The following is a 22296-nucleotide window of genomic DNA, read 5'->3' as shown; positions in this document are numbered from 1 at the left end:
TGGGAAAGAGTAAAAGCTACTTTAATTAAGTACTTGCCAACAGCGAGGGGTTCCCTCAGAAGTTGGTTAGTCCAGAAAGTCACGATGAATGATGCCCTTTGATTGCAAATTCTTACATACTGAAGTAGGCCAGAGACTACAGAATACATGTAGACTTGTAGATGTAATCATTACCAGCATGATTCTTGCCACAAACCACATACATGACTGTATACTCAGGTAGAGAAAATACTAAGCAGCAAGGCAACAGCAATGTGACCAACAGGTCCAGCTGAATCATGCGACACTTCATAACGTGAAAGAACGTGATGCGATGGACAATTTTAAATGAGGAAACATGTGTCAGTTAGAATTTGGCGGAAAGTGATGGACGATGAAAATACTTCTAACTACCTTTGTACAACTCTCATCAGGAAGGCAACGTTGTATATCAATGAAGCCGAATTTGTGTGTTCAGAAGGACAGTATTGTATATTAAATATTTTGAAGTTGTTCAAGTAGCATTGCAGTTTGCTTGACCAGCGATGACCACATGTTTTTCGCTGTAGCGTGCTGTCAACGTTTTGCTTGCCCTTATTTCCTAGTGCTGCTTGTTCATACATTAGGTAGAGTTTATCACAAGTTGCCCTTGTCGCCGCTTTTTTTTTGTTACAGGTGATCATTTCTCATGTTTGACTGATTTCATTGCACTGATTGTCCCCTCGTCACATTTGAGTTCTCAAGTGCAACACTACATTTCTTATGAAACCTGTAAGTTAACTACATGTAGTTACTTGTACACGTAATTTTCATCGTCCATCCCTATCCGCCATATTGTAATTACTTCAAGTACACTTTCCCTGTTTGTCTGTCATATAACGACCTTCAATTATGTACTATAAAGCCGCTGTAAAAGTGCCGATTCAGCTGGTTCCATTGATTGCTATTCAAATAAATTTAAAAGCATTATTTCATTTTTTTAAGCATTATACGCTGCATCAACAAGTAGATCAACATCATCAGACAACTGTGACATAGTATTTTTGCACAAGTAGGTTACTCCCCGATACTGTGTGGGGAAACTGAGGCAACACAGTCGCAGCAACCATAAGTGCGGACGTCTGAACGATTGGGTTGCTGGTCGGCACACGCATCTAGTCAGTTGCAGGAAATGTTTGCGTAAAGTCAAGTCAGTTCGTACACCCAGCTCACGCTGGTGTCATCGTGGTGTCCACTCGCCGCAGCTGACGATTCGGCAAGTTGTGATAGGGCGGTCATTGAACACTTCCACTGCTTCGAGTTTTGCCAGCAAGTCCCAACCGGTCACGAGGCGCCTGAGTTGCATCCATTGGTGTCAAGTACAGAGAACAACACACATGAACAATATTTCGACAGAAGCAAATGCAGGAGCTGATACACAGCCAGTGTGTGTGGTGGACCAATTCCAGGCTCTGAGAACGTACATAGTATACATAGTACGTTCGGGCCTGGTTTAAATCTGGCTTTGGAAATTTTCATTTTTCATTGCTATCGGGTTGCTATTGCTAAACGCTGATCTCTGAACTTTACCTCACAAGTTCGTGCTGGGTTCTAAAAATAAATCGCTTTAAAAGTTCTCACCGGCTTAAATCAGCCGTTCTTTTTTTAAGCATGCACCCCCATATACACACACTTAGCTGGTCTTCACTTTTATCCACATTGATACGGGGGGAGGGGGGGGATGATGATAAGTGTACCGGTATATCTCCTATGCACGTATCGCTAATAAACAAAACTATGTGTGCAAGAGGGAAACTAGGCAAGTGCTATACTGTTGGATTGGCAAGCTCACCCGAAGGCAACATGCTTCTTGTCCATCCAGTGGCACGGCTGGAAGGTGACGTAGAACTGAGATCCGTTCGTGTTCCGCCCTGTATTGGCCATGCCCAGCACACCCCTGCCAGAGTGCTTCACTTCAAAGCATTCATCTGCGGCAAATGACAAACAAGACCAAACGCAGAGCAAGCAGTGAGCCCCACCGGCATCCATACGACGGCTGCACTGAAACCATGTTGCAATGCTTGGGTCGAGGCACTTGACAAGAGGCTGCCAAATGCTATATAAATCATCACCCATATCTATCTTATAGTTATAGGGCTTAAAAAGCAATGACGTTAGAAGTCTTTAGAAGTCAAAATCTAACGAGAAATACCGACTTTTGGATCCACTCTGCCCAAGGCGAAGTATAGAGTGTGGTGGGTGGACCCTTCGTGTTGCATGTACATGTAGGTGTTATTTTTCTGTATCAGGAGTGGGTCCCTGACTGGGATAGCCCAGTCCGGTCACTATAGTAATGGTGGGTGTGTCACTGTGCAGGGTGAAGGAAAACTGCCCAAACATGTATGGATCCATACAAAAACTGGACCCAAGTGAATCCAAAAGTCCGCGTTGTCACGGCTGTGATGTAGCACTGTCAAGCTTTATTGTAGCAAGAAGGACCCATGAGTGTGTGTGATCCCCGGTAGCCTAATTGGTAGGGCACTGTCCCGGAAAGACAGGGGTGCTGGGTTCGAATCCCGCTCCTGGATCCTTCCTTCTTTTGCAACATTGGCGCCTGGCAATGGCTCGAACCCACGACCCATTGTACCCCCCCCCCCCCCCCGCGAGTAGGTACGGCGTGAGGACACAGCCTGTTGGGGCGGGGGAGCAGTGTAGCAAGAAGGACCCATGAGTGTGTGTGATCCTCGGTAGCCTAATTGGAAGGGCACTGTCCCGGAAAGACAGGGGTGCTGGGTTTGAATCCTGCTCAAGGATCCTTCTTTTGCAACACTATCACTGTTGTCTGATGATCGTGTCGTGCAACATAATCTTCATCCTCTTCTTCCTGTTGATTTCCCCGTATTCAGTCACAACCATGTTGGATAATCCGCCCCTCAAACTGGGCATGCTATAAGTGTACACATTTTCAGCGCGTTTAAATTACAAGTAACTGGATGACAAAATAGGCGGAATTGCCTGGACCCCGGGTATGGCTTAAACCAGCCATGTCTATGCCTCCTGCTCTGGCAACGTAATGCTGCTTGCACTTACCGTCAAATTCTGTCCCGAACGATGACACACTGTTGCCGCCGCTCCCATCGACAATGTCTGCAGCACGGGACACGTGAACAGTGGAGCATGACTGTGTAAACTTGAGCCCACTGGCTTTAGGTTTGCACAATGGGTGACAGTACCAGGGGTGTCTGTCGATCTAGGACCCAGTGGTGCAGTGGCATGTTGGGTGTTTCCCAAGAAAATGGTCGGAGCATGTTGTTTGAACCACATACGAGTAAGCTCAGGATTTTCATCCTGTGGGACTTTTTTTAAAGCAGCGTCCGCCTGTTGTTTTGTGACCGACACCAAACAATTTGCCTTGCTGCCTTTGTGCACAATAAATCATGTACTAAAGACCACCTATCCCTAACCCATTCAGTGATTGTGAATAGTGTGAAGAAACAATCGTGATGAGGAGTGGTGCATATACAGTGGAACGGTGTTTTATCAACTTTTCTGTGCTGTTCTCCTGTAGCTTGTAGGTGAGAAATGGTCACTGACTTGGGACAGCCAGCTACTACTAGTTAGAACTCAGCCACAGCCCACTGCAGGCCAGGGCCACACATCACACTCACTGCAGGCCAGGACCACACATCACACTGCAGGCCAGGACCACACATCACACTGCAGGCCAGGACCACACATCACACTCACTGCAGGCCAGGACCTCACATCACACTGCAGGCCAGGACCACACATCAGACTCCCTGCAGGCCAGGACCTCACATCACACTGCAGGCCAGGGCCACACATCACACTCACTGCAGGCCAGGACCACACATCACACTGCATGCCAGGACCTCACATCACACTGCATGCCAGGACCTCACATCACACTGCAGGCCAGGGCCGCCACACATCACACTCACTGCCACCATTGCAAGTTCTGGCAGAGGTCAAGGCAGGATTGGGAGCTGCTGCACGCTGCTAGCTACACTTGGCCTAGAGATTGTGCCGCAGTTCACAAAGACAGAGCCAGCCCGGGTGCCTACCTCCTCCCTGCATCCAGCCACTCTTCACCACCCGGTGGAAGACAGTCTCTGTGTAGGACTCTCCGATCACAGTGCTGGTGCACAGGTTGCGAAAGTTCAGCACCGTTCTCGGGCAGATATCGTCAAAGAGCTGGAAAGAAAGAACATGAGGATACATGCAGCAGGGCAGAGAGATCTGATCAGAAGCACTACAGCGGAGCTACTTACACTGCATGCCATTCACACCGGCATATGCAAGAACCATGCAAACAGGCAGAATGACATTAGCTAGGATACCGCGTTTTTCAGCAACAGTGGCCGAAATGCATGGTAGATTGCGAGCCCTAAATGTGCACCCAATTTGAAAACAAACATCCACGCAAAAGTCCTGAAATCATGTGGTAGTTGTTTTAGACAGGCGGCAATAAAAGACCGGCGCAAATTTCGAAAAAAAACACGGTATATGGGTGGGATTTTTAGCCTGCTCACCTGGAAGATCAGCCGTCCACTGAGCGCTTCATCGCCGACAGAAATGGCCATGAAGACGTGCGTGCGCTTTAAAAGGAGCCACGTCGCCAGGACGATAGTTACATTTGGAGATTTGTCAGGTCAGCACAGGTAAATAAAGCAGACAGAGACGCACAACCAATTCATCAGATTTCTATTTCGGATCCACTAAGGTGTGACCTTGCTATTGCCTCAGTATGTGGGTGCATAGCAACCCACTCATGTCGTATGAAGGGTGACTTTTACTTCGCCACCAGTTGTAACCCCGCCCCCACTAGCCAAATCAGTCAGTTTCACTGGTTACATCACCTTGCTGTGAGTAAGACAGCTTGAAATGTGCTTGGATCCATACAAAACTGAACTGGATCCAATTTTTGAAATTGTTGCTATGCTGTGACGTAGCACTTTCAAGCCCTATTGTAAGACCACGTGTCCCATTGAATACCTATACACACGGTTTTCAACGGCCACAAGACATTGCGAGGCATAAATGTAACGCTGTTTGCGCGGTCCACACCCGTTGAGTCGGAAATTACCCACCCGGCGGACAACACGCCTCCTGGTCTTCCCCTTATGGGTGCATATAGCCAGTCATGACAGTAGAAGAAGGAAGGAAGGAGGTGTGTGTCTGCCTGTGTGTGTGTGTTTGTTTGTTTGTGTATATGTATGTTTATGTGTGTACATTTGTGCGGCATGCGTGTGTGTGTGTGTGTGTGTGTGTGTGCAATAAGTGCATGTGTGTCTGTGTGTGCATGTGCGCGCATGTATTTGGGTAGCGATGTCTGGTAAGTGCGCACTGTATACGCTAGTGGACATGCTCAACTAGTGTCTACCTCCTTTTCTGTGAAGAACTTCCGTGTTTCCAGAGTGGTTATTGCGTCGTACAGTGGCATGGGTCTGTTGAGAAAAGAGAAAACCAAACCAAGGAAGAGAGAGAGAGAGAGAGAGAGAGAGAGAGAGAGAGAGACAGAGAGAGAGAGAGGAGAGAGGAGAGGAGAGAGAATGAGTGAGAGAATGAGTGAGAGAATAAGAGAGAGAATGAGAGAGAGGGAGGGAGGGGGAGGGAGATACAGTGGAGATAGAGCATCATTAGAGAAAGAGAGAAGAAGAAAACCACGGAGGGAACCGGAGAGCAGAGCAGAAGTGACCGGGAAAGATTTTATCGAACACTGCAGCCTTCTTCACGTTGTCATCACCATAATGTTATTCTCCTTGAGTGCATCAGCCACTGTGTGCACTGAGCTTTGGCATTGCTCGTTTATACAGGCAGCTGAAGGCCTCGTTTACACAGAGATACTTTTGGTGAACTCGTTTTGAAATGTCTTCAAAACGGATGCGGACACTCCGTATGTCCTTATCATTTACACAGAAAACTTTGAAAGAAACTGACGATAAAACACTTCACATCTTTCTTTTATCTCTGATAGCATTGTCCTTGTGTAAACAGATGAAGCGTTCCAAACCGTTTGGCAGGATTGCCAACCACCAATTTTCAGCTGTCGCCACCCCCCCCCCCCCTCCCTCCTCCCTGTGCCGCTTACCATGGCAACACTCACACAGCAACACTGAAAAGCATTTCACATTGCCCCGCATGAACGAAACGCGGAACACAGGCTAAACACACAATATACTTCCACAAAACTACCAACGGGAAATCTTTTAAGAAAAAACTACACACCTGTACTCCTCATAGCCGAACACCTTCTTCAGCCAGTCAAGTAGCTCAAACGCATCGCCCAGGAACTCTCCATTGCAGAAGACCACTGTCTCTGACTTGATGGACCACATTGTGCCACCTACCATCTGGAGGTAATCAGTGAACATGGTCATTCAACACCAATGTTGACTTCATCAGGATCGGAGATGTAGATACAAGTTAGATCTATCGTGGTTGTGCTAGGTAAAGTCCAACACAAAGTATGTATTTGGTACCCGGACTTCTATGGCCCATGAAGCGCTGGAACATGGTATGGATGTTGCCGGACATACACATGTACAAATCCAGTAAAATGAAATATGAACTGGTCCAGGGCAAAGGCTTCAAGTTGTTTGCACTTCGGGTCTGATTTCACCCAGCACACTGAACTGTACTTGTCATGTATTCTGTTTCTCCCTGGTGTGTTTTATCTGTAGTTTTCCCTAAGCAGTGTTTCTGCTAAGTATTTTCCCTAACCCCTTTTCACTTCCCTTTCATCCCATCCACCCTTCCAGGAAACTCCCCCGATAAGTACTGATCCATTTACTTTTTGGAGAATCGGCTTCAAATAAAGTCTAAATGAAAATGAAAATGTGCAGGTAATGGGCTTGCAGAACAGTGGCAGCGAGCAATAGTAGATTTGGCAGCAAGCAGCAACGCCACCACCACCAGCACCAGCAGTGATAGAAGCAGCAGCAGCACCAGTGATAGAAGCAGCAATGGATTTTTTTAACTGAGGTCAGAGCCGCTGACCATGCAAGCCTTTACACAGGCTAAATTCCCAATAACGAACACTTGTACTAGTAAGCGACTATACTCCCAGTACATATACTAACTTAGCCATACGTTGGTCGCTATTGAGGTTAGTTGCATGTGCTGTGTATTGAGGGCAAACCGGTGCAGGTTAGCAATATATAAACACACTCCTCAGGGGCGTACGCCGCTCGCCTCCAGGAGTGGTTCCCATGCCAACTGATGAACCACCATTACACACAATTGAAGTGCTGTTTTTCGTACCCCACAGAGTTTCGGCATATTCTCCTCAGACTGGGTGAAATTGCCATCCACAAGCTGCTGGACGATGTCATTGCTACGCATTTATGATTTTAAAAGACTGAACTTTTCCCCGTTTTATGGATGTTTTGTTCAGCATGACGATTGCATGCAGTCTTGAAAGCTGCCTAAGTTTCGAATCATCTGGAGCAAACATCACACAGGGCAAGCAGAAGCCACCATTGCATGCCTGTCAAAAGACTATCCAGGGTAACTCCTCCAACAAGGATAGTTGAAAGTGGCGCTGTTTGCCATCCATCTGGACACGCACAGGAAATGAAATCCTTCGCCTGCGGTGGCGCACAATGATTGTCGATGACGGAAATCTTGTCCGTGTCCAGCAAATTTCGGGGGACTGGATTCCACTGTGGACGTCGACTTTCAGAATATCCCTTCCAACACACTCCCATGTCATTGAAGTAAGTTTTGGATGATCCAGCAGCTTCCAACAACGGTCGCTCTACAGCTTCGCCGACGATTTCTTCCTCAGCGCTGCTCGTTGCATGCATACTTCACTTGCACGTCAGGTGCGTCTGCATTCTCATCTATCGCTTGACCTTCGCCACTAGCACTGGCTACACGCTTTGCCTGCAGCTCAAAATAGCTCTGAATAGAGCGCTGGCCCTCTGGATGTCGACGCTTCATTTTTCTTTTCCACAAAGCGAAAGCATCGTCAAAACACGACCAACTTTGTCAAAACAAACTCCAAAAGAAAATTTGACTCTGAGATCGAAGAATCCGGCGATGTAACTAGACTAGAGACTTTGTTGAACCCATCATCATGATCAGATGATGGGTTCAGGCATGGCCCAGTTCAGTAGATCTACGCTGTGTCCCACTCCCAGCACCACTTTCACACCTGGGCTAGTCATCGTCCTCGGACCGGTGTCGACCGGCAGGCGGACTCCAGACATGCACTTGCACTGTGAGTCTGTGAGCGCATTATAGCGCTGGGACTGGATCAAAAAATTCTCTGTACCCATATCAAATTTGTTTTACTGGTTCCCGGGCATCCCGGGAACCGCCCTATGTACGCCCCTGCTCCTTATAGATGTATCACAGTACGGCATCCCAATTCCTACTCTCCTTCAGAAGAATTCTCCGTAGAGAAGCATCACAGTGTGGTATCACGATTCCTACCTTCTTGCAATGTGCCAGAAACACACACCAGTCAGCCTCGCAGAGTGGTACAGCATTTACAGCGATGTCCTGTGGCTTGTATGTCTCCAACAGCTGGACACAGCCGGCGCATACAACACAGAACAAGAACCATAGGCACAGTCACCGTTGCTAGTATTGACAGTTCCAAACTGCAAGTGGCTCCTGCTTACAAAACAGTAGCTATGTTTTTGCTGGCAATTGTCCACTTTGGATGTTCAGTGTTTATTAAATTCCCAGCTACTGCATACGACGGTGTGCAGAGGCAACCGGAAGTAGACTGGGGTCTACAGTCTTACAGCAGTGAGCCTGCGGAGTAGACTGGGGTCTACATTAGCGAGCCTGCGGAGTAGACCGGGGTCTACATTAGTGAGCCTGCGGAGTAGAACGGGGGTCTACATCATACTGCAGTGAGCCTAAGAGACGGACTTGTGCAGGCATGAGTGAAGTTACCAAATTATATAGTTATGTGCACTAAGGATGTGAAAGCAATCATGTACCTGGTGCAACTACGTAGTCTTTAGTAGACCACTGCTGTGGCAGAGAAGGGTTTCACGTGATTTCCTCAGTGTCCCATAAGTTGTGTATGTGCATGTGTGTGCGTGTGTGCACACGCACATGTGGTATGTGTGTACGCTTGTATACGTGCATGTGTGCCCACTGTACATGGGGTGCATGCAGGTGTGATCGGGGGATTGTTCGCGCACAGTAGCAATCCGTTACCTTGGCCGAGAGCTCCGCAATGTGAAACTCCTTGTCTTCGACGCGGCCAACAATAGCCACATGGTACTGGACATTGCGCTCTGCCGTCGACCTCCGTATATACTTTTCTAGAATGTCAGCCATCCTTCGCGTAGTCACGCTGTGGGTGTCGTTGTGCTAGACTGTCTTGGCTTCTACTGCAAATGAGTCTGAGTCACTCTGTGAGTGCTTCGCCGCTGAAGAAAGGTTGCCTGATGCTTGACTCAGACTCTTAGTCTTACTAGCACTAGTAGTTGATAAGCAGAGTAGCAGGTAGTTCTGGGTCTCCAACCTCACACCTATGCACTGGCTTATCTATCGCTGCAAGCCCTACAATTCTATGGGACCGAGAGCTACCAGGTGGACCCGCTAGGTTCAACCCGCCGGTTTCACGGGGTCAGAGAGTCTCACTTCGCTGCTAGCAGGATTGAGACGGTCAGTGCCATAAAGCAATTGACGGCCCACAGAAACTCGATGCATAGACAGTCAGATAGGAGCTACAGCAGGACAGGCAGGTCGGAGGGCATCAAACACTGAATCAGTCCAGTACAACGCATTTACGTGCACATCCGATTTCCACTGCGGCTCCAGTCCAGGCGGGCAAGAAATAATAATGAATGCGGCCAGTGGACGACTGCCCCAACGATAGGCAGAGTCTATTCCACAATGGCACAGGCCTGTGCGAGTGGAATACTACAAGAGGTAGTGGCAGTGCCAAGTAGTGAGCGATTCTTCCGGCGGAGTAGCACTACGCCGCAGCAAAGGGCGTCAGAGCAGAGGCGTCGAATGGTAATCCTCGCAACGGGTTCAACTAGCGCTTCACAGACAAACAATGAAACCCTGTGCAAAGCAAATCTAAGAGATAAATCGTACTCGAAGATATCCGCCCATATCACACCGTCAAAGGTTCGTCCTGTCCGCCCAGAATTTCAGAAATCACACTTCACTGCCTCTCTAGTCTAGCTCTCTGCCCCAACTACATAATTATTTACTTGCTCAAGCCAAAGACTTAGTCTTAGGTGACCATGGTGACCCTATGAAGTGAAGTGTTCCTTGTTGCACGCTGATATCATGCTCACTGACTGGTAGATCTAGGTGCAGTGATCAGTGGTGATCATCCCGATAAAATAGCGTTGCAAAGATGCGAAATGTGTTACCAAGCTACCTGGTTACTACCGTAGTTGTAGTCAACCATGGTCTACCCCAGGGCCCAGGCCCGGGGCTAGGGATCCCTACACTACACATACGTATGTGTAGGGATCCCTGGTCTACCGGCCCTCCGGACAGAGACGAGCTGTCACCATGGTCACCGATAGTCACCTGTCGTACCTCGAATCAGGGAGTCGACTCCCTGTATTTGACGACTCCCTGTATTTGACGACTCCCTGTCACGAATCGATCCTCAGTTGGCCAGCCTCTCCACACACAAATGGCAGCTACATGTACTATATCTATTATGAATTCAAGATTCCAGCAAGCAGTGAAGCCTATGGTATGGCTGTGACGTAGCATTTCCGAGCCCAATACAGGTAGAAAATATGGACGTCTTGAAACCGGCAAAGGCGGCAGGTACATGTACCACTGTGGACCTTCATGCAGCTGATCTGAGTCCAATGGCAACACAGCCAAGCAATAATACATATCACGCAAACTGAGTCCGTCCACCAACCGGCGCACACAAAACACACACACACACACACACACACACACACACACGCACACATGCATGCAGAGTCACACACAGACATGCATGCAGACATACACACCAGGTGCAATGCTATTCCATTAGAGGGAATTAATCGGGAGCTGCTTGGCAAAGGTAAACTGTGCAGCGTGTAGATGATATCAACAATCGCTTCTGGTAAGTTAGTCTACAGCAGGGAATCAGTGCTTGCCGACTTCCCGATCTACAGCCAGCAAAGATGATGGCTTCACAGATTTGCATTTAGTTGTGTCACAATGTACAGGTGTGTGCGGTGGAAGTTAACGTTACATATACTTTTAAAAAAAGATGTAGTTATAAAAAATGTCCTCTTGTGAATACCATGAGAACTCAGCTACAGAGCAGCACTTCTAAACAGACAAAGCTATAAAACGCTGCCTACGAGCTTGAGCTATTACATTCACGCCTGTGCGTAATTCAACGGCTATGTGCATCTCAAAAGTTCAAGTGTATCTTGACGTGCTATAAACGAATAACCAGCAGGAATTTCCGCATGTAGCCTGGTGTACCTTGTGACCATGTAGCCTGGTGTACCTTGTGACCATGTAGCCTGGTGTACCTTGTGACCATGTAGCCTGGTGAGTGGTGTACCTTGTGACCATGTAGCCTGGTGTACCTTGTGACCATGTAGCCTGGTGTACCTTGTGACCATGTAGCCTGGTGTACCTTGTGACCTTGTGACCATGTAGCCTGGTGTACCTTGTGACCTCAGCGGAGAAGGAGAAACACCATGCGAATGGCAGTACACAGCGAGAAGATTAGCAGCCATGGCGAGCTACCAGCCAGGATGGAAGGGCTGACAGCACTGCTGACGAGGGACGGGTCCAGGCAGGAGCCACGATGAGAGTATATGCCCAGTGGTGCTGTCAACACATCCCGAGCAAGGCGTTGAGAGACCGTCTCGCTGCTCGACTCGATTGCAAAGTTGACGAACACGCAGTTGGTGCCAGGGTCAACCGTCGAGGTAACGTGGGTGATATTGATTTGCTCGACAGCACTACTAGTCGACAGCCAAGTCTGGACGGCCGTGCTGAAGGCTCCTGCCATGAATCCACCAGCAGGCACTCGAAAAGCAATGTAAGCATCAGCTGCTGCTACGCCGATGATGTTCGCACAGGCTATGCGAGGAGCGCCGCCGTTGGCAGCGTGGATGACGATGGAGCGTCCAAACACTGCATAATGTAAAGTGGCAACAATAGAGAGATGGCATGAGCATACAACAGGTAGGAAGAGCAGGATATTGAATCAAGTGTTCTCTCCGTTCTGGTGGCAATTTAAAGTACATAACATTACCCCCCCCCCCCACACACACACACTCCCCGTCTGTTCATGTACACTTAATAGCAAGAGAATACAACAGGCTGTGAATTAAAAAAGAAAAGAAAAAAGATTCTACCCATGCACTCACGATCACATCAAGATACACGGATGGACCTTAATAGTAAACTGTGTACATTGTATATCTAATCATGCACAGGATCAAAAAGCAAAACTGCAAGCAACAGGCCAATCATGCACTAGTATCCTACCAGAATTAGGCCCCTCCAGCGGCAGTTGAGCGATGGGGTACATGCGAGCAGTGCCGTCAATGGTCAGCTGGCCTATCTTGCCGGACAGATCTCCAACCTCACAGCGCAGTTGAGAGCGCGGTCCGCATGCCGTGCTATAGCCAGTCGCCGATGACAAGTTGACGTTCAGCGGGTTGTAGTGCCCCCCGGTCACGCCGCATAGCGAGTTGTTGTATGGCAGAACACGCTCCACGTGAACATGGAAGTTGTGCCCGGACGTCTGGAGCAATTGGGAAATGAAGGATACATCAAGCCAATGAAGTGTGTTAGACATGGCAATATCAGTGATGATAGCACTCAATCAAGCCAAGATTATTGTAACACGTACAGTCAACTTCGCTAATAACGACTGCGGATATAACGACAATTCGCGAATAACGACAGAATTTCCATGCCCAGAGCAAAGTCCCATTCAACTGCAATACATATAATGAGACTTCGGGTATAACGACACTTCGCGAATAAGGACACTTTTCTGATGCCCCGCCGAGTGTCGTTATAAGCGAAGTTGACTGTAGATGTACCGCAATGCAGAGTCTCGACACTCCATGTATGCAGTCGTGATCATACGTGCACACATCGGTGCTCTCTGACGATCACTTGTGAGCGAAACTCAGCCACGACAAAGCAACCGGGTATATTGAGCACTCTCTCGAGTTACCACTACTCCCTCCGAGTACCGTATATCTGCAAATATATTATTGCAAAACGGCGAATTTTAGCAACGGTGAAGCTTGGGCGATACTAGCGAAAGGAACCGACAACCAGGGAAATTGGCATGCATAATGCAAATCATCACGTACGTTGGTCATCCACTTCCGACAGTCGGGTTTCGCACAAAGGCAAATTGGTGGTAGCAACCTGGGCGATAGTAATAAGAAAGTTGGTTGGAAAAGCGTGAGCTCGAGCTCGAACGCTGAGAGCAATCAGCCATCCTGTTGTGTGACGGTTGCTACCACTAATCCGTACGGCAGTTGTGCTCAGCACGGGCTTGCAACTAGGTGGTTTGGAGGTGACAATCACAGTTGTGAATGACCAAGGCAAGGATCCTCATCAACACCTCAATGTTTGTTCTACACATTCACGAGCGACACTGACCGTCCCACAATGCTGGCTGGTGGTCGCGAGATGTTTGCCGTGCTGGAAACGGAGCAAAGACTCCGCCTACTCAAGCTCAACAGATGAGGGGTGACTCATTGATTCCCCAAAGCAACGTGTATTGAGCAGGGATGGGTGTTTTTTTGTAGGTTTGTTGAGTCGGCAAAAATGCGAGATCGAAGTTGAAAAGTTGAAAACTGCGTCCGTAACTTTTTCAATGGGCGGAATATTGGCAGCCGAGTTTGTGGAATGGAGGTGGTTTTCAGTGCAAGTAATACGCTACAGTGGAGTTTTACAGTTCTGAGGAAAAGCTAATGAATGCAACACTTGAAAAATGCAAAACAAAAGAATACACTGAATGTTGAGGCCGTGCGTGTGAAGTACTTGTACTTACAGTAGCGCTGCTGTTACCAAGTCGGAAGAGAGCATACGTATCGGAGTAGCTGCCGTCGTCATACGCATATTGAGTGAAGTAGATGCTGCCCTGCACCTCACTGTCGCTGGGGAAGGTAAGCCTAGCCTGAAGCGTGCGCGTTGCGTTGGGCAAGTTCAGCGGAAGAATAGTTGCACACTGCTGGATGGGGGATGATCCTGACATGCTTTCTATCGTAGCAGACCTAAGTTATTCCACAGTGACCATGGGACACGGGGCAACAGTAATGATACCAGCAGCGGTGGTAGCAGCAGGAACAAGGGAAAGTAGAAAAACAGCAAAAAAAACAGCAAAAATTGTAGTAAATTTCTCTATTTGACCATGCAACTGATGCTGTGCTAGGGGTACCAACACATGCACTATCACAATATTAGCATAGCAGGCAGGCAATCAGAGGAGTTTGCACTCTGTTCGAGTGTACGGATGTATTATCTCTTTTTAATGATAGCTTGCATAGACCTCGGTCCTACCGGTAGGACCGGCATCTGCCATACACAGACATGTTGCACGGCCTTCAAGTTGTTTTTAATAAACACTGACAGAGCTCACTGACTTGTCAGTTTGAGCACTCTAGCAAGGTATGTTCAGGCCTGGTTTAAAAATCTGGCTTGGAAAATTTATTTTTCATTGCTATCGGGTTCGGCCTCATTTTCTCTGTGCTGCGCTGATGAGTCCACGAGGACTATCAGCAGATTGAGTATTTCGCTCCTGCTCTTGTTGTAGTTGAGCACTCTCGTGTGGGGTAGTGCCTTTGCTGTTTACATTGTGCAGAGCTCGGCCTCATTTTCTCTGTGCGGCACTGATGAGTCCACAAATTGAGCTTTTAAAAACACTGACCTAAAACTTGACCCTAAACTGTTGCTAGGGGGCTCTAATGAAGGAGTCCACAAATTTGGACGTGATCGTACAAGGCATAATTATTACGAAAGTTCAAGCTGACAATGAGTGTATATAGTACGTATTCCGTAAAGTACCGCCAGAGCACCCCGTCTCGCGAGAGCGCCCCACCTTGATTTTACGGCCAGCGAAAGGAAAATCATACGCCAGAGTGCAACAAAGTTTGCACGGCATGAGAACCTTTGTATATTAAGGTCACACTTGGCATTGAGGTTTTTGTGTGGAGCTCGTGTCCGCTCGAAGGTACGGATTGGCTGCACAATGTGTAATATGTGTACACGGTTTGTGCCGTATGACCTACAGGCAGGAGATCACCTCCACAATACGACCACGAAAGGACGAGATGGTGGGGCGCTCTGGCGGTAAGTTACTTTACGGCACTCAGGGTTCTAGCCAAAGGGGGGTAGGGGGGGGGGGGGGGGCGGCGCAGCGCCCCCCTACTCCGTTTGCGCGCCCCCTGTGAAAAAGTGCCGCCCCCTACTCATTTTCCGATTTTTGTGTTTTTTCACGCCATTCAACGAAAATACAGTCGATAGTCATTACTAGAGGGTTCATAAAGGCACATTTGTGAGGGGTGAAGTCGGGGGTTCACCCCGTATGTTACATTTCGCATGGCAAGACCATTTTGGACAATGGAAAAAATGGGTCATGGGGTAACTTTTTCCCATGCCCGCCCCCCTACTATTTTGACCTGGCTAGAACACTGGGCACACTAGTACATGGACTGTTTTGCAAACTGCAAACTTGGCGCAGTTTGAGTCTTATTAATTTTGCAGCTATCATCGCTCGATTCTTCAGAGCTCAACTGGCCAGAACGGAGAGCCTGATCAAAGCCATGACGGTTTTGTTTTTGGAGCCACTACAACCGTACACTTGTGCTGAATGGCTTGTTTCTCCGTGGCCGTTGTAAAAGAGTGTAAAAGAGGAGTGGATGGTTTGAATGACAGGCAAAACGTCATTTGCTTGTCGTGTACCCTTCCAGAAGGATGCGGCATGAGCTTTTGTGTGATCAAGAACGTGCTAGCTGGTTTGTAGGTAAAATTCATAAGTTAAAAGACACTGCATGTGAACAGGCGATTCTTGTTCACACAACTCTATTGGTCACGCGGCCTCACCGGTGCACAACGCTGGAATAACCAAAGAGTGTGTGCGACTCCACACAGCCGACGCTGCTTGTTGCCGTACCATCAGTCACTGACACCGGTGCCTGCAGAGTAGAAGTGACGGCGGGGGGGGGGGGGGGGGGGCAGGAGAAGACAAACATTAGGACAAGTGTTAGACACGCTGTATAGGTGCAAGTTACGGAATTCGTTGAGGCTAAACCGGGCCATGGGGTAGGTGATCGGCAATTATTAATAATTAGCTCCTCCGTGGAGGTAGTTTTTTATTTTTTTATTTTTATACTATGTGCACATCCCTACAAAGTAATAGGGGTAATAAAAGAGGTGATGAATGATCAGCGATACTACGGGTAGGATGCTTTTACAAGGCAAAACTGGAGCCGCGAATTGTGCACTTTCAGAACTGTCACCAACATTTTTCTTTGTCTTCTGTTTAGCTTGACTTCCAAATCCCTTGCTAGTAGTTGCTACCATACTGTTTTCGGATCCGAGCTGGAATGCCGTCGGTTTGCGCATTGGAGATGCCAGGGTCGGAGCTAGGTGCCAGGTCGTTGAATGTCTCAGTAATCTGTCAGTTTGGTCACGGCCTACCACTTCAAGTAGAAGTTGTCGCATTTTTCTGACAGCACATCATCTACAGTTACAGTGGTGGACAGTTACTCACCGGAACTCATATCCAAGTGTCCCTTGCCTCTCTACATGCATTACTTGTCCAGTGGCACCCAGTACATGTATCCCACCAGTACCCAGAACATATATCCAGCGAGTTTAGCTTTGCTTGCCTTAGCAGTTTAGTGCGGTGCTAGCCATACCAGGCACTGTCACGTGATCTCGTTTCCTTCTGAACGGTCATGGCTGGTTACCATGGACACTGGACCTCTGGATCATTGTCAGAATTCGCTTTGGACATGTGAATGGTGTTGATTGAATAAAAAAAACGTAAGTTGCGCTAAAGTTATTTTCGTAAGTCTACATTCTTTTGTTCGGTCTGAACTTAGTCAACTGGAAGACAATGATAGATCCTCCATTTCATCACTTCAGATGTTTCTTCCCTTTGCCCTCTGGGTATTCACTATTTTATCGTGTGCAACTTCAAGCAGTGCGACAGGCATTTCCTTGCTTTCATCCATTCTGAGCCGGAACTCTTTACATTCACTCCTCAGGGGCGTAGCACCCGCTACGACTGGTACGACCATGGCCGTACCACTTTTTCGAAAAGTGCGGTCCGTCCTAAACGTGCAAAACCGTAATAAAAAAAATCAGGATCCATCGATGCATGCACGTACATGTATATGCGCATCAGACTTTGACCTTTTTCTAGACTCGTACTCGTAGATCTGCCATGCATCTGCAGTCGTACTGAGTACTGACTACTGTACTCGACTCGATCGACTGCACACTGCGCCTGAAGTGTGCCAGAACGCAGGATTTTGTGTCTTTTTTACAAAATTTTCACGGGGGAGATCCCCCGGACCCCCCTCCAACACGGCCTTCGGTCGTACCACTTCCAAAACCTCTCCTATGCCCCTGCTCCTACACAGAATTTATTTACAAGTAACTACAGGGGAAGGCTCACCGTCCTGGCCGTGAGACTGAACAGAAGACCTGTAGAGGAACACATACCGTTGTCAGAGCCATGCTGAGTTGATCTTGCGAGTGGCTATAGAGCAAATCAACCAATCAACACGCACATATACACACATGGACACGCACACACACACACACACACACACACACACACACACACACACACACACGTGTGCACGCACATGGACAGACACACGCACACAGACAGACACACACACGCACATGTGCACGCACACAGACACACAAACACCCACCCACACACACACACACATATAATATTAAAAAGGAAGTTTTAAAAGATACAAAACCTACCGATGTGCCATACATGCAGCTGCTCACAGCAGATATTGTACGAAGCTGCAGCACTCATTGGCACTCAATCTCAGCCACTGGCCGCCTGACGTCAACAAAATATTCCGCCATGGCCAAGACCAAAAACAGTGGCACACTCATGTTTCGCGTTAAATTATTCTGGCAGCACATCACACAGTACTTATCTCCCCAGCCGAACTCCAGCACCAAATCCCACTAGACGCATGGGTCTCCTGGGGTGGAATCATCTTTGCTCAAATAATGAGATCCCCTTATGTTTCAGTGAAAGACCAATGCTACAAACCCTGAGCCAATGAGCCAATGTAATCATGGATAAAAAGAGGGCAAAAGTTGTTGTCGCACTCGCTGACTGTATATGATCTGGTTACGTTGGTGGACAGTTAGTCATAACTCGTAACATTTTGTCCTTCTCAGTCTTTTTTATCCATAACCACATGATGTTGATTAGCAATCACTGTACAGTGTACATGTACTCACATTAACTGGTGAATTCCTGATACGCAGAGTACCGCCTGTGCTGCCGAGAGTAGTGGCAGTGCTGACCTGACGCAACACTGTATCCAGTGGACTTTGCTGTGTGTATGTCACCGTGTTTCCTGTAACCGGAAATGATGCCCTAACAGACATCAGCTTACTGCTATAGACATTGGCGCATGCCAGCGCTTCACTCCCTTGCCAGAGAATGATGGATTTGATACTAGAGCCATTGACCGGTGCGTGACTGCCGTTGCCAGAAAAGGACAGGATTTGATGACCACGCTCTGGAGTGGCACCCACGCTCACTTCCGCCTGGTATGCTGCGGTGTAGTTGACCAGTGGCATGCCAGCCCCCGTGCAGCGCGCTCCCTTGCTCCTCGTCATTTCGGCATGCGATATTTCCGCTGGATGCGCTGTCCAGGACAGGCCGGTCAGGTTTCCCGAGCCAGTCACATCGTAGAGCTGTGCTGCTATGTTGACTCCGATGACTGACGACGCCCTGGAGTAGTAGCGAAACAACATGTCACCAGCTACCGGCCAGACGAACTGTGCTTGGAAAGCGGATGGAGCCGGCATGTTTTGACACGATGTGGTAGGAGAGGGTCGAGACGTTCCCGCAGCATTGCCATCTGGATAAACGTAGACAATATTTGCACAGGCAAGCGCGGTACCATTGGAGTAGCGGAGGACCAGCGATCTTCCCAGAAAGTCAATCAGACGAAGTGCGGACGAGTCGGCGAAGGTTCCAGACGATGACGGCGGACCGAACTTGCCAGAGAGGTCTCCCGCAGCACAATCGGTGAAGCGACTGGACGCAGTTGGCAGGCAGTTGGTGGCATAGTCTTGGGCTGTAGCTTTCATCTCAGGATCCCACAGACCGCCGACGGACTCCGTGCCACACGCATTGCTCTGCACTCCTGGCCGGAAAGCTCGCTCGTTGACTCCCCACCGAAGAGCACCACTGCCACCGCTTGGAAAGCCGGTCAATGAATTCAACGTTATAGTGATAGGTTCAGGGGTTGATGCTCTCGTGTGAATAGCAATAGAGCCGCTAATGTCTACGTGGCCAGCAACACCACCATTACTAAAATAGGCCGAGAGGAGAGTGAACGATGATTGAGCTACACTCAATCCTGGCAACAAAAGTACCAAAAATGTGGTAGCCAGCGAGCCACTCGAAGTCGCGGGGGAGAACATTGCGCCTATAACGTTGTTGCCTACGGCCCTACGTAACTCGTTCTACCCTTTCCCTTTCCCTTTTTGTAGTTTCAGATTGATATTCTCCGCTCCCTACTCTAACGCTCACTTACACCTACGAGCACAGCTAACAAACTATAACTACCGGTAGAACAATATTGAGCGTGAAGCGGGTGACAATTTCACAAACCACCCTCGTCTCTGACTTCTGACTAATAACTTGACTAAGATCTTTGCGGGCTGTTTTGTTGATGGCGCGCAGATCCATTCCAAAGCACGTATTCGGATCAAGCAAAAGTGCAACACTCTTGCAAGACGTTTCCGTCTTCGATCCCACACAAGGATGGTGCAAAACGGTAGGGCGACCTAGTACCTCCCTATATTTGTACTACCCTTCCGTTTTCATGCGTTCGGCCAAGGCCAAGGTCGGAGCCCTCCAAAAAAGGCGTACATTTTGTCAGTCATGTGAGTCTGCCACCACTAAATCTTGCCAAATATGGACAATGAGGCCAGCTTGTCTTCACTTTTTTGTAGACTAGTACCGTAATAGTAGTATGGGTACTTACCCTCATACTGCATTCGCCGGAGCCTGCGGAGGTCTTTGGTCCCATCTGGAGACGGAGGGTCTTCCAGTCAAAACAGCTAGGGGGGTCTTCCAGGATTTGTCTAACCGTATCACACATACGTAGACAATCATAGAGGTCTGGCAGGACTTTACGGCTGAATCAAGGCCGAGTGCGTACGGCCAAGGGCGCAGGCCAAGGCGCGTAGCGCCGAGGCCTGCGCCCGCGGCCGTACGCACGAGGCCTTGATGAAGGCGAAAAGTCCTGCCAGACCTCTATGATGGTGTTTCAGGTTTCGTCTTTCGCCTTTCTGGTATAAAAGCAAGACACGTATAGGCGTGGTGGTCGGGGACGTGGTGGATTCAGCTTGTGAGTTTCAGCTCCTTCAGCTTGTGAGTTTCAGCTCCGTCCGCTTCTCATGGATGGGATGACCCAAAATTATCAGAAAAGTTCGTCAACTCCTTTTTTTAGTACATGTAGAACAGAAAGTGGAAAACTGATCGCGATGTTTGCCACTTATTTCAGCTTGCTTCTAAGCAGATAGATAGGTGCATGCTCTTTCGCTTATTCACAACTATCGTAAAATTTCCTCTCCACTCACGACAAGAACTTGAGTTGAAAACTGACCACGATGTGTAGACACTTTTCATGTTGCCGTTTTTGGACAGGCTGTTTCCAGGTACCAGAGCATGTTCACAGTCGAATGTGAGATGCGAACTGAGCTGACAACGAAAAACTGCCACAGACCCCTGCAGAGCTAGACTGACAGAGTACGGGGTGCCATTGACGACGGGCTTTATTGCTACCGTATTTTTCCGTATCCATTGACCACGGGCTTTATCGGCTCATCAAGGCCACCGCGGGAACGTCGCTCATTGGCTACAACCATAGAAACGGTACGGTAAAAACCTGAAATGTATATCATGGTACCTTGGAAGCATTGGTCTCATCTTGAATGCCCAGAAAACGAAGTTCATGGTGCTTCGGAAGAAGGCTCTGCCTCTTCCGCCGGATCTTACCATTGCATGCGGTGGTGTCGATATTCGACCTTCTGCCACAGCGCGTTATCTTGGCCTCATTATTGACCAACACCTCACCTTTGAGGATCAAGTCAACCATGTATGTACATCTGTTTATAAGAAGATAGGAGCATTCCGCCGCTGCCGCCGTACAGTAGATCACACAACTAAGCGAATATTTTATTTATCCCTCATCCAATCCACTATTGAATACGCCAGCAACTCGTATGCTCACTGTCTTACACCATCTTTATACTCTCGCCTTGTTACTTTAAGTCATATCAGCATGAAACAGGTTTTCGGTCTCCCTCGCCGTACCCCGACTGTCTTTGTTTTGCGGCACGCTAAGTTATACTCCCTCGAATCTCGTCTCAACTTGAGGCTTTTTATTTTTGTTTTCCGCTGTATTCATCAGCTTACAAGTCCTCTTCTTTCCTCAATGTTCACCCTCCAGTCGGCTGGTACTTGCACCGAGAGGCGCACTAGAGGGCAATCATTCTCTTCACTTTCTTTGCCCGCTGCTACCACTAGATATGGCATGTTCTCCATTTCTTTCCTTGGCGCTGATAGGTGGAATTCTCTGCCTGTCTCGTGTCGTCAGGTTGAGCATCTATCCGTTTTTGTTTCGCTCTGTAAAGAGCACTTAGGGTTCCCTGTAACAAGACGGCAACGTCTGTAGGGCCTTCCCTATCAAAATAATAAATTCTACTACTACTACTACTACTACTACTACATGATGCATTTGGAGCAGGGAGTGTATGCCTAGTATGGGACATACGCAGGGAGTTGTACTCCTTGTTTGGGGGCCAATTGGGGCACCAGCAGGGAGTTGTAGAAACGTATTTAATAATAACAAGAGTACATAACCCCCCGTACTCTTGATAATAATAATAACTTTATTAGGATGACCCAAAGGCTGACCGCCTAGCGCCTATCGTGGGCCGGGTCCGTCGCATTGAAGGAAGATGGTACAAGAGAGTACAGATTGGGAAAGGGAGGGGAGGGGACTACGATGAACAGGGTACCGGGTAACGGCATGCCAGCGAGTAGACCTGAATACTGACAAGAATGTTTGCGCAGCTCTTTCCGAGAAGTTAATTTTA

At 48.3% G+C, this 22296-nt stretch overlaps 2 protein-coding genes across 3 annotated transcripts; both read right to left on the bottom strand.

Annotated features, from left to right (window-relative positions):
• Window positions 1-94: 94 nt before the first annotated feature.
• Window positions 95-10180, bottom strand: LOC135804540 (uncharacterized). The gene is made up of 9 exons (XM_065318430.1): window positions 9160-10180; window positions 8419-8511; window positions 6208-6332; window positions 5363-5426; window positions 4512-4577; window positions 4044-4173; window positions 3049-3105; window positions 1811-1946; window positions 95-1313 (listed from the first exon to the last, which is right to left on the bottom strand). The coding sequence occupies exons 1-9, from the start codon at window positions 9280-9282 to the stop codon at window positions 1199-1201; spliced, it is 909 nt and encodes a 302-aa protein (XP_065174502.1). The 5' UTR covers window positions 9283-10180; the 3' UTR covers window positions 95-1198.
• Window positions 10181-10938: 758 nt separating this feature from the next.
• Window positions 10939-20285, bottom strand: LOC135804539 (uncharacterized). 2 transcript variants are annotated; one of them, XR_010551068.1, is made up of 8 exons: window positions 18415-20285; window positions 17594-17677; window positions 16012-16103; window positions 13961-14183; window positions 12430-12688; window positions 11608-12072; window positions 11517-11574; window positions 10939-11459 (listed from the first exon to the last, which is right to left on the bottom strand). XR_010551068.1 is itself a non-coding variant. In XM_065318429.1 (7 exons), the coding sequence occupies exons 1-6, from the start codon at window positions 19609-19611 to the stop codon at window positions 11609-11611; spliced, it is 2319 nt and encodes a 772-aa protein (XP_065174501.1). In that variant the 5' UTR covers window positions 19612-20285; the 3' UTR covers window positions 10939-11574; window position 11608. The 2 variants fall into 2 exon arrangements, 1 of the variants encoding a protein (XP_065174501.1); XM_065318429.1 differs by having other exon boundaries at window positions 10939-11574.
• Between the last annotated feature and the right edge of the window lie 2011 nt (window positions 20286-22296).

Source organism: Sycon ciliatum, chromosome 1 (assembly GCF_964019385.1).
Source record: "Sycon ciliatum chromosome 1, ocSycCili1.1, whole genome shotgun sequence".
NCBI lineage: Eukaryota > Metazoa > Porifera > Calcarea > Leucosolenida > Sycettidae > Sycon > Sycon ciliatum.
The sequence above is the reverse complement of the archived record's forward strand: the minus strand, read 5'-3'. Positions and strand labels throughout refer to the sequence as shown.

Bases quoted from the DNA above. Each gene is read 5' to 3' on its own strand.
- LOC135804539 (XM_065318429.1), bottom strand. From the start codon at position 19,611: ATGTTCTCCCCCGCGACTTCGAGTGGCTCGCTGGCTACCACATTTTTG. The intron at 16,104-17,593 runs GTGAGCCTTCCC...TCTACTCTGCAG, and splicing joins TCAGTCTCACGGCCAGGACG to GCACCGGTGTCAGTGACTGA. The intron at 12,073-12,429 runs GTAGGATACTAG...TACATTATGCAG, and splicing joins GCTGGAGGGGCCTAATTCTG to TGTTTGGACGCTCCATCGTC.
- LOC135804540 (XM_065318430.1), bottom strand. From the start codon at position 9,282: ATGGCTGACATTCTAGAAAAGTATATACGGAGGTCGACGGCAGAGCGC. The intron at 5,427-6,207 runs GTGTGTAGTTTT...TTTTCTCAACAG, and splicing joins TTCGGCTATGAGGAGTACAG to ACCCATGCCACTGTACGACG. The intron at 3,106-4,043 runs GTAGGCACCCGG...CCCGTGCTGCAG, and splicing joins TGGCTGGATGCAGGGAGGAG to ACATTGTCGATGGGAGCGGC.